This window comes from Oryza sativa, chromosome 3, assembly GCF_034140825.1.
Source record: "Oryza sativa Japonica Group chromosome 3, ASM3414082v1".
Lineage (NCBI taxonomy): Eukaryota > Viridiplantae > Streptophyta > Magnoliopsida > Poales > Poaceae > Oryza > Oryza sativa.
In genome coordinates, this window is record NC_089037.1 from 28,237,781 (window position 1) to 28,247,495 (window position 9,715).

General features: G+C 42.9%; 2 protein-coding genes and 1 long non-coding RNA gene across 5 annotated transcripts; 1 reads left to right on the forward strand and 2 right to left on the reverse strand.

Annotated features, from left to right (window-relative positions):
• The first annotated feature begins 39 nt into the window (after positions 1 to 39).
• LOC4333753 (uncharacterized) lies at positions 40 to 4,239 on the forward strand. The gene is made up of 2 exons (XM_015777461.3): positions 40 to 442; positions 3,970 to 4,239. The coding sequence occupies exon 1, from the start codon at positions 135 to 137 to the stop codon at positions 417 to 419; it is 285 nt and encodes a 94-aa protein (XP_015632947.1). The 5' UTR covers positions 40 to 134; the 3' UTR covers positions 420 to 442; positions 3,970 to 4,239.
• Positions 4,240 to 5,289: 1,050 nt separating this feature from the next.
• LOC107276780 (BTB/POZ and MATH domain-containing protein 1) lies at positions 5,290 to 6,111 on the reverse strand. The gene is given in 3 exon segments (XM_066308532.1): positions 5,290 to 5,460; positions 5,463 to 5,612; positions 5,615 to 6,111. Coding segments are annotated over 3 exon segments (669 nt in total). The 5' UTR covers positions 5,969 to 6,111; the 3' UTR covers positions 5,290 to 5,295.
• A 142-nt stretch (positions 6,112 to 6,253) lies between these two features.
• LOC136355703 (uncharacterized) lies at positions 6,254 to 8,979 on the reverse strand. Of its 3 annotated transcripts, none has more exons than XR_010739974.1 (6): positions 8,368 to 8,979; positions 8,064 to 8,182; positions 7,711 to 7,933; positions 7,488 to 7,599; positions 7,203 to 7,391; positions 6,254 to 6,582 (listed from the first exon to the last, which is right to left on the reverse strand). It is a non-coding gene; the product is annotated as an uncharacterized lncRNA (long non-coding RNA). The 3 variants fall into 3 exon arrangements; XR_010739975.1 differs by having other exon boundaries at positions 6,254 to 6,626; XR_010739976.1 differs by lacking the exon at positions 7,488 to 7,599.
• Positions 8,980 to 9,715: the final 736 nt, after the last annotated feature.

Sequence of the window (9,715 nt, forward strand, 5' to 3'; positions counted from 1 at the left end):
CCGGTCCTTGGATAAACTCCAATCGCACCTAAGCACACCGAGGTCGCCGCAGAGGCAGCAGCCGTCAGCCACCACCCACCGCGACCGAGGAAGAAGAAGAGAGGAGATCAGGAGGAGGGGAAGAGGAAGTAGGGATGGGTTTCGTGATGGAGTTCGCGGAGAACCTGATCCTGCGGATGATGGAGGACCCGGGGAAGCGGGACGCGGCGCAGCGGGAGCACGTGTACCGGATGAAGGAGCGGTGCGAGCGCACCAAGGCGGCGTGGAGCCTCCCGCTCCGCCCCTACGGCTTCTGGACCTTCGACCGCTTCAACTCCCAGCTCTCCTGGGATCCCCAGATCAGCCACGCCCCCGGCCGCCGCGACCCCTACGACGACGTCCTCCACCGCCACTCCAACCCACCCCCCTCCTCCTCCTGATCCCCCGATTCGATCCGGAATAGGTAACTTGCCCCTCGATTTGCTTCTTGGATTTCTAGGTTTAGTTGTTCGTTGCTCGATTCCCCTCTTGGGGAGGTCCAATTAAGCGATTAGGGCTCGTTTAGAGGGTTTAAAATGTCTTAGCTGTTCGTTGCTCGATTCCCCTTTTTGGGGAACTCCAAAGTTAAGCTTGCTTGTCGAACATTCAATGTTCATTGCATTCGGATAGTTTGTATATGTTCCATTAGGTTAGGCTTGGTCACCTGTGAGTTGCTAAGCTTGAGGTGTTCACTGAACTAATTTCCAATCTGACTGCACTATTTCCAATCTGACATCACCAACAGCCACTCAAAATTCAATCCCCTAAATCATTTTTTTTAGATCTCTAAAAAGGATTTAAGGTATGAGTATAGCTGTATCTCCAAGAGATTCCAAAAATTTAATCCCCAAAACAAAAAAAGTGGGCCACATCGACAACTACCAACAGAATGGTCATTCCTCTCCTCCACTCACGCTCGCACACATTGCATCTTCCTCCCGGCTCCTTTCAGGACATTCAGTGATCAATCTCTTTGACATCATTACTGACAGTTGAAGCATTGAACAATGTTTCTATTGGCCTCAGCTACCATCTGAGTATTTGTCCCAAAATGATATTTCACTTGATTATTACCACGATCTCCTGTATTTTACATGGAAAAAATATTGGTTCTGCAATCATCAACAGTGGGGGTGTCAGCCCAGAAAAAAAATCAGCTTTTTTAGTGTGAATGGTGTTAATTAACAACATGAAGTTTTCAGCAGCAAACAACAAGATATTTCAGCAGCTGCAACAGTACTTTTCAGTACTAGCAAGCAGCAGTTTTTAGCGGCAAAGAACAACAGTTTTCATCAGCCAGCAAACAACAAATTTCCATTACCAGCACCAAGCAGTTCTCAGCAACAGCAAGCTCAAAATTTGAGCAGCAGCAACGATCAGTTTTCAGCTATCAGCAATAGCAAGCTAACGAACAGCCATGTTCCATCATTGAATTGCAACAAAAAAGCACTGACCAACAGCACTTAATCATCCAAGGTCGAAAATATATTGTGGAGAATGGAGGAAACAATTATCTTATTAAGGAGAAGAATAAATATTTGAATGCCTAGAGCAAGTTTGAGCAATACTCCAAATAGTTTGGGATCATTGACCTGCACCGCTGAACGAGTCGATGGTAAATTGTTTTGACGGACGAACTCCTCTTCATCTGGGCATCACCGCCCAGAGACCAATGAAATCGACTCCGACCGAGGTGCACGATGATTCGATGAAGGCCAGCGACTGGGCACCTCCGGCTGTCGCCGGCTGGTCGCATGGGGCCTTTGTCTCCTGCACATTACCAGAGGGCGCCGGGTGGCCGGGAGCCTGAGACAGTGCAGCGCCAGTCTGACACGAGGGACAGGCTGTGTTGCGGGACGCGGTAGGGTCGAGGGACGATTGGAGATGAATCGGGGCGACGGCCGAATCGATTCGGTGGTGGTTCTGGTGGGAGTGCCGACGAAGGTCTGCCCAATTGGGGTGGAGATGGGTCCGGCGCCGCCACTGAGAAAAAATGTCGATGCTGTGAAAGCTTGGGGGAGCCATGGCTGCTTTCCAGACATCTGCGGGGAAGATGAGGCTGCTGGCATGATGGATTGACTCACAGGCGGACGAACGCACAAAGAAAAACCTGGTAGGAAAATTTTTACCCAGCACGCGCGAAGTGCATGCTATCGAAGGATTGGGCGCCGAGTCTCTTCCCTACAAGTCGAGAACGAAATATACGGGTTTGGAAACGCCAAGCTTTTAGGGGTGATTTAGGTATACTGTTGGAGCGATTTTTTCCTGCAAAACTCCTCAAAACTGGTATTGGGAAGAGTATTGGGAAACTGTTGGCCATGCTCTAATACATGGTTGATTGAATAGATTCGGGAGATGTCGCCGGAATGTATCGAGTCAAGGACAGGGAAATAATGCTTGTTTGGAACCTGTAGGTTCGTTCAACTATTATCCTGGGAGTAGGTTGTTGACTCATACAGTGCAGATGGATGTCACAGCTCTAGGTTTTCTTTAAAACATGAAGTTGAGTGAGGAAGAAGGTGTGTTAAATACTTAATGGTTTCTTAACTTTGTTTTGGTGTCACATTAAGGAAACAATATTTTTGAATTTGAATCTAGCAACTTGTTAGCTCTTCCAAATTCATAGATGATGCATGACGTGTTGGTAACTATGCCTGTATTCCCAAGCGGTGAGACTAAGACTTTAAAATTTTCTAACTACATATATATTTAACAGACTCGGATTTTAAAATTGAGCCTAAAGTAGTTATTATGTTTTCAGTTGACATATCCAAAAAAAAAATCAAATGCTGGAACATATACTCATATAATTGCTGCATATGCTAGAACTGCCAACTTTAGTAATATTTTGTTTATGTTTATTCCTACAATGCTTTTACATAACTTTACCCACCAAATTGTTGGTATCTTCAATAGTATCTTGTTGATGTTTGGATGGAAGCCTTTTTTTTCCAACACTATCAAAATTTCTCTCCTAACTAGTATAAATTTTACCCTGACAAAGTTTCTCGCACTATCAAAGTTTTGTTAGGCTAGTGTGCTTATAGTTTCGCATTATCCTAGTTTTTTATGATTAGTTGGTTGCTGCTATTAACTTATAGACTCCTGTATGTCTTTGATAGTTTGATTTACCTAATTTTAGAGACAGAGTATGTCCATTGGGATTCCTAGTTATGAAAATGTTCGATGGGCCTCTATGGTCTGGATGATAAGAAACAATTATAGTTTGGGCGCTGGAGTCAGTGTCTTACTCTTTTCATGTGTTTACCTCTCATGAATTGTTCAGCTCCCCTAATTTGAAATAATGGGATATTATATAGGTATATTTTACAGCGTATCCATGTTAATGTTGAATGGGGAGTAAGTACCTTGACTGCCTTCATTGCTCTTTTCTTTTATTTTGAACTGTTGGATTATGATATATAAATAGATGCTAGTAAAGTCCATATTAATGCTTGACGGGAATCTGGGGAAGTGCACACTGAGTCTCTCAGACCCACCCTCAGTTCGAGTATGGTTGCTACATTATCAGAAGCTTGCAAACAAAAGAAAACCAAGTTGTTAACTTCAGGCTTATAGATTGCGAGCAAATTATTGCAATATTTTGATTTTCCAATCAACCTACGAAAATTATAGAGTTCTTTGGGTGTTCATTTTCCACTTGATCTAACACATTTGTTGAACATGGCAATAGCCTCATAAATGCAAGTAGTTTGTTCATGGAAAAATGCTATCAGCTCAGCTATTGAAGTTTGTCTTTAGACCCCTGTTGTGGTGTTTAGTATCTCTGTTTATGTTGCCTGATGATAGGATCTTGTAAATTTTATGGTTTTGCAGGTCACCCAGTCATGTGTTGTTACCTACAAAACCTGTAGTCCATTTGTGTTCTTCGTTTATCTTTTACTTGGAGCGTCAGATGATTTGATGGTTTCTTAATTTTCTTTTCTGCAGATGCCGTTCGTGAGGAAGTGTGGTCGCAATAAGAAACCCGTTTCCATCCAAATGACGTCTTTGAAAATTTTATCCTTGAACTACCGTGCTTTGGTCATATGCTTTCTGTTTGGTTAAAAGCTCAGATCCAGAAGGTCTTAGAGAGGCCGTTCTGTATTTCCGTTCTTGATTTTACTGTTCTGTATGGCTGTACCACAGAAGGTTTTAATAATCGCACTGAGGAATTGCTTGCGTCATTAAAATTTGAAAACCATTCCAATTGTTGTGGTATACAAAGCTTGCTAGGGCATTTTCGGTGCAATATTATGATGTGTTCTTTAGCGTGGGTTGGGACGTGGTACGTGAAACGAGTGATGGATTAGCGCACTACTCTCTCCTTCACTCACAAATTGATCATCATATAACCTCATGAATACGGATTTTATTGGAGTGCAATTCATGCATCACAGGAGGAGAATACGTGCATGCTAAGGGTGTACTTGTGCATTATACGTGCATGCTAAGGGTGTACTTGTGCATTATCTTAATCAATGTAAGTATGTATATTGTACAAACATTATATAGAACATTATATAATGATCAATTTGGAATAAAGGGAGTATTAATTAAGTATTAGCTTAAAAATTAAAAAATAGATAAATATGATTTTTTTAAAAGCAATTTTTTTATATGAAAGCTTTGTTAAAATACATGCCGTTTGGAAAGCATGTGTGGGGAAATGAGGGAGTAAAAATTGAAAAGGAGAAAAGAATACACCCTAGAGCCACCGTGTAGGGCATCTATTTGTCAGCGCGTAGTAGATTGAATGCTCTAAGGGCAAGCACAATGTTGGCTGTCGAGTTCACACCCTCCACATTGTTTTAGTGCACCGGAGGGGAATAAGGCAGGCCGACCAAAAAATAAGTCACCTATAATAATCCCCATGACTATTGCGTGGCTCCTTCCCATGACTTCTTCATTTTTTAAAGTGGTATATGAGCTTATTCGATGGGTGCGATCTAGTATAAAAATCTTGGAAAACTCGTGTTCCGATACACAAACTTGTATAGGTGCTTGCTAGGTGTTGGAACTAATTGTCTGGATAAAAAAAAGTTGTAGATAAATTTATGTTGTTTAGCACCAAGATGTGTTTACTACCCCCTCCATTTATAAATGACTAGTGAACTTGCACGTGCAAGGCACATTATCATAATATATATTATTGCCAACTCGCAATGTGAATCGTTGGATGAGAGGATCTGACGGTTAGGAACGTGTGGGTGTACTAAATAGAAAACTGGTGTTTTTTTATATTAATATAGATTGATATAGATGTATGTAAAGTTTTTAACTCTCAATCCGCTTTTTTATCTCTTCGATAATTAACGGGAAATCCCGCCTAAGATGAAAGTAGCCATCAGTGACGGCCACCTTCTTGAAGTTGATCTCCGCCATCAAGAAGCTGAGCCACTTGCTCTTTAGCTCCGGGCAATGGTACCTCTCGGCGTAGGCGCGTAGCCTAGAGTCATCGCCACCGTCTCCACCGACACACTCTCCCACAGCTTCTGTGCACACATCAGCTTCAACCTCTCCAATGCGTACCTGTTCGCCGCCACGAGCAAGCTCTCGAAAAATCCGGTCGTCGTCGACGTTGAGCCGGCACCGCCTCGGTCGGCGACGGCAAGGCGTCCATGTACACGAAGTGTAGTAGAGCTTTGAACGTGGCCGGGTCGATGTTGTGCAGGGTGACGCACGGCATGGTGGACTCCGCCATGGACCCGAGGAGCTCCATCTTGAACACCGGCGAGCGCGCGGCGAGCACGGCGCGGTGTGCATGAAACGTCTCGCTGCCGACGGAGAACAACACGTCCGAGCCGTCGGCACGGTCCGCGATGTCGTCGAGCTGGCCGTTGAGGTTCGACCGCGGGATGGGTATAGTGCCGTCGTCATCACCGGCATATAATATATATTTAAGAAAAGTAAAAATAGGGGGAAACAGTGTGCGCAAGGATATATTCATACACTGACTTGAGAAACATGGCAAGGCTGTGTCCACACGCTGAATTTAGATACATTCCATGTTCACGTTCACAAAATAATCTGGATTTTATAAATACCTAGAAATCCAAATCAATTGTTAAGCATGAACTTGTATAATATGAATTTAGTATGAATTTGTAGAGAATAAATTGTAACCTTAAATGGTAACAGGAGTATATTGTTTACACAACCTGCAAGGGCCAAGGTCAGACACTAAACTCAGACAAACCTTACATCCATTGGTGAATTTGTAAAATTTCAGTACTTGAGCTATAAGAACTCATAACTTTAATTAGCTCGCAGCAAATCAAAACATTGAGCAACATGTAGCTATGGTCATGTAGTTGTCAGAGGGAATATAGAACTGAGAGATCAAGCAATATGTAAGTACAAACATGTGAATATCAAATATTATTCTGACAGGGAAATATGCTTAAGTAATGGTGTCCTCCAAGCTTACAATCGTGATTAACTTGCTCCACTTAAGTCATGCCCATCACCTTGCCTAATGCCATCCACCAAACCTGCAATCCTGATAAAATTGCTCCACTGAAGTCATATGCATCACATTGTGCCTAATTCCATCCTCCAAACCTGTGGTCAGAGGTGCCACCAGGTATATATTAAGGTTGTCTCCTCTTGCAAAGAAGAAAATAAAAGGACTACCTATTAGCAACTTGCGAGCAATGGCAGGATAATCCCAGATCAATGCCGATATAAAAATGAAAATTATGTATGCTGTAGTAGTGCTCGATATAAAAATGAAATTATATATGTTGTAGTAGTTCTAGACTTATAGAGCATCATGGAATGCGTTTTGGTCGCGTCGCATGCCCCTGGGGCAGAGGTTGGGGATATAGCACATCTTCTGCTTCAAAATAAAATATCTTCTTTATCTAAAATAAGGTTTATCTCTTTGGAAAATATATTTCACCAAAAATTACCAAAATTCTATCAATTCACCAACAACTGCTAATTGGGAGCATTTAAGCCTTGCTAATGAAAAGGTACACACTCAAATTCGTAGACCAGAAAAGGAGAGTAGCAATTCCTATTCAGAATCAGTTGTTTGTACCTCTACATACACTAAGCTGAGCTTATCTAATATCTAATAGGTTCATACTATGAAAATATATCCATTTATCCTTGTCTATTCATAGTAAAATAGTAAAAAACCTAAAGTAAAGAAATAATCTTGCATATATGGATATTACCTTTTTTTTTTTTGCCTGTGGAGTACATGAACTCAGATATATCAACCAAAGGCCAATCAATGGCAAATAAAAGAACAAAATCTCCTTGGCCCTCCTCATTGAGCATCTTAAAGCTAAAAGCCATCAAATAAAGGCCGTTCTTCCATTATGCTCACTCCATCCCAGCATATTTGCATATGCTTGTATTAACTGCAGAGACAATTATGGCAGTTTTTTTAGCGTGGCTAGCTATAGAAATCAAATGGTGGATTGCAGTACCACATTAAATCAGAAATTCAGATTTACCTTTTTAGGCTACATAAATAAAATATAAATCTTTCATGTTCTCATGAATAACCAATAAAATCAACCTTTTCAACATTAACCACATCCTTGGGAGTAGTCATAATGTTGTATCCTTCAATTTTTGCACAAATTAGCTTTTTATGCCAAAAGTAAAAAAAGAATGTTTCGTTATAACCAAGGGAGATCGAACCAAAAGAGTCAAAGAATTAGAACATCTAAATACCCAATATACTAATCAGCTCCACACACGCTCTTCCAAAGCACAGGTCCCGCCCGAAATACTTCTGTCTGATTTGTATCACAATTGGGATTCCTCTGAAAGAACATGATCCAAATTTATAACTCTCGTTGATCTGGCATTGCTGTTCCATAATGGACCTCTAGCTTTGTTTTCAATGGCATGTTGCAGAACATATCATGATGTATTTGATAGGTGCATGTACATGCTGTCAAGAAAAAAATCAAGGTCTATTAGAATTAAGTTTTACAATGGGAATAATTATAAGCTTCCATCGAGCCTCTTCTCTATCAGTGATTTGGATTATCTGCACTTAAAAAGATGCATTGTCAGCTTGCCTCAGAAGTTTGAAGGTTTCAAGCGGCTAACTGTCCTGAATCTGAAATATTTCTCCTCAACCAGTGACATAAATAATCTGATCTCCTCATACCCTTTGCTGAATACATTGTATTTGAAACTGGTAATGGAGGATTAGAAGATATGTCTCAGTACATTAGCAGAAAAGTGTCAATAGCACAATCAACATTGGTCACCCAGGAAAACGGTTCATTAATCAAACTGATGAAAAAAAATTGATAGCATCAAAATCTACACTCTGCAATTCGTTACAGTATCCGAGACCACAGGAGAAATCGTCTTTACCTTTACTGGAGGGGAGGACCAGCGGATGGGAAGGGCCCGCAGGGGCGGATCCAACGTGGGTGCAGGGGGGACTCCCCCCTACACCCACAAGACCCATGGATACCCCCGGAGCAACCTCTTTATTTTTTTACCATGAATGATAAACTAAAGGTCCCTAAATGGCTAGAGGTTAAAGAAACTGTGTAATTGAGCCCCCCCCCCCCCCCCCCCAAATTTTTGTTCCTGGATCCGCCCCTGGAAGGGGATCTCGGGTGATGGTGAGGGGATCTCAGGTGACGGTGGGGGATCGTCGACGACCTGTTGAGGCGCGACCTGAAACCGTCTGGCGGCATACCTATGACAGCTTGAGGGCGAGGTGGCGCCGTGGAGAACGGACGGACGGCGTGGCGGCAGCAAGGGAGGAGGGATCGCGGGTGACGACGACGGCGGAGGGGCGGGATGCGGCGCCGAGAGCAAGGGGGTCGTCGCTGTTCTGGCGAGGGCAATGGGAGGCACGATGGAGGCGCGGGCAGTCGGCGGCAGAAGGCGGAGGAGGAGCGTGCGGCGGCGGAAGGTGGAGGAGGAGGCGCGGGCGGTCTGGGGCTTTGGGCGACGGTTTTTTTTTCTTTTTGCGAAGAAAAGGATTCAGAAGCGCTAATCGGTAGTTAATCCGGCGCTAATTGCAAGGTTAATCCTACTTCTAATTTGCATCATTGGATGAGGGGATCTGATGGTTAGGAATAGGTGGGTGTACTAATTGCACTAAACAACTCGTGCTTTTTATATTAGTCTAGATTATCATATTTTTATGTTGTTCAGAAATGATCGGTGTATTTTGGTAAATTGATATTCCCTCTCAGCGTCTTTTCCTTTTCCATTTACCTTTACGAAGTAAATGGATCAGCGCATGCATGCGCATGCAATTGTTTGCGTGTAGTGCCTCATTGTATCCCTTCACCTTCGTGTGCACTATATGACACATCCACTAAAGTGAAGTAATATTTTTCTTTCATCGATACGCTAATTAAATAGAGTATGGGTCGATTTTCTCCTCCTTTGGTCTCAATGCGAACACGATGAATTCTGGAGGGAGGGAGTAATGAAACTGAGTCAGATCCAAGCAGTCCATCCGTTTTGGAGCCGTCTGCTGCACTGAGAAACTGTGATTTTCGGATGCATCGCTCGCTAGTGACCGGTGCACCTCGTACCTGCCAATCTGCCATATATCGTTGGTGGGCGAGTCAACAACTACCTTCCCACTAGTGAGTTGTGATCCCTGGAATCCGGCACAAGACAAATATAGCATAGCGGCGACATACATCATCATCTCCCTCCAACTCCCAAGTCTCCCAACCTCTCTTGCGCGGTG

Bases quoted from the DNA above. Each gene is read 5' to 3' on its own strand.
- LOC4333753 (XM_015777461.3), top strand. From the start codon at position 135: ATGGGTTTCGTGATGGAGTTCGCGGAGAACCTGATCCTGCGGATGATG.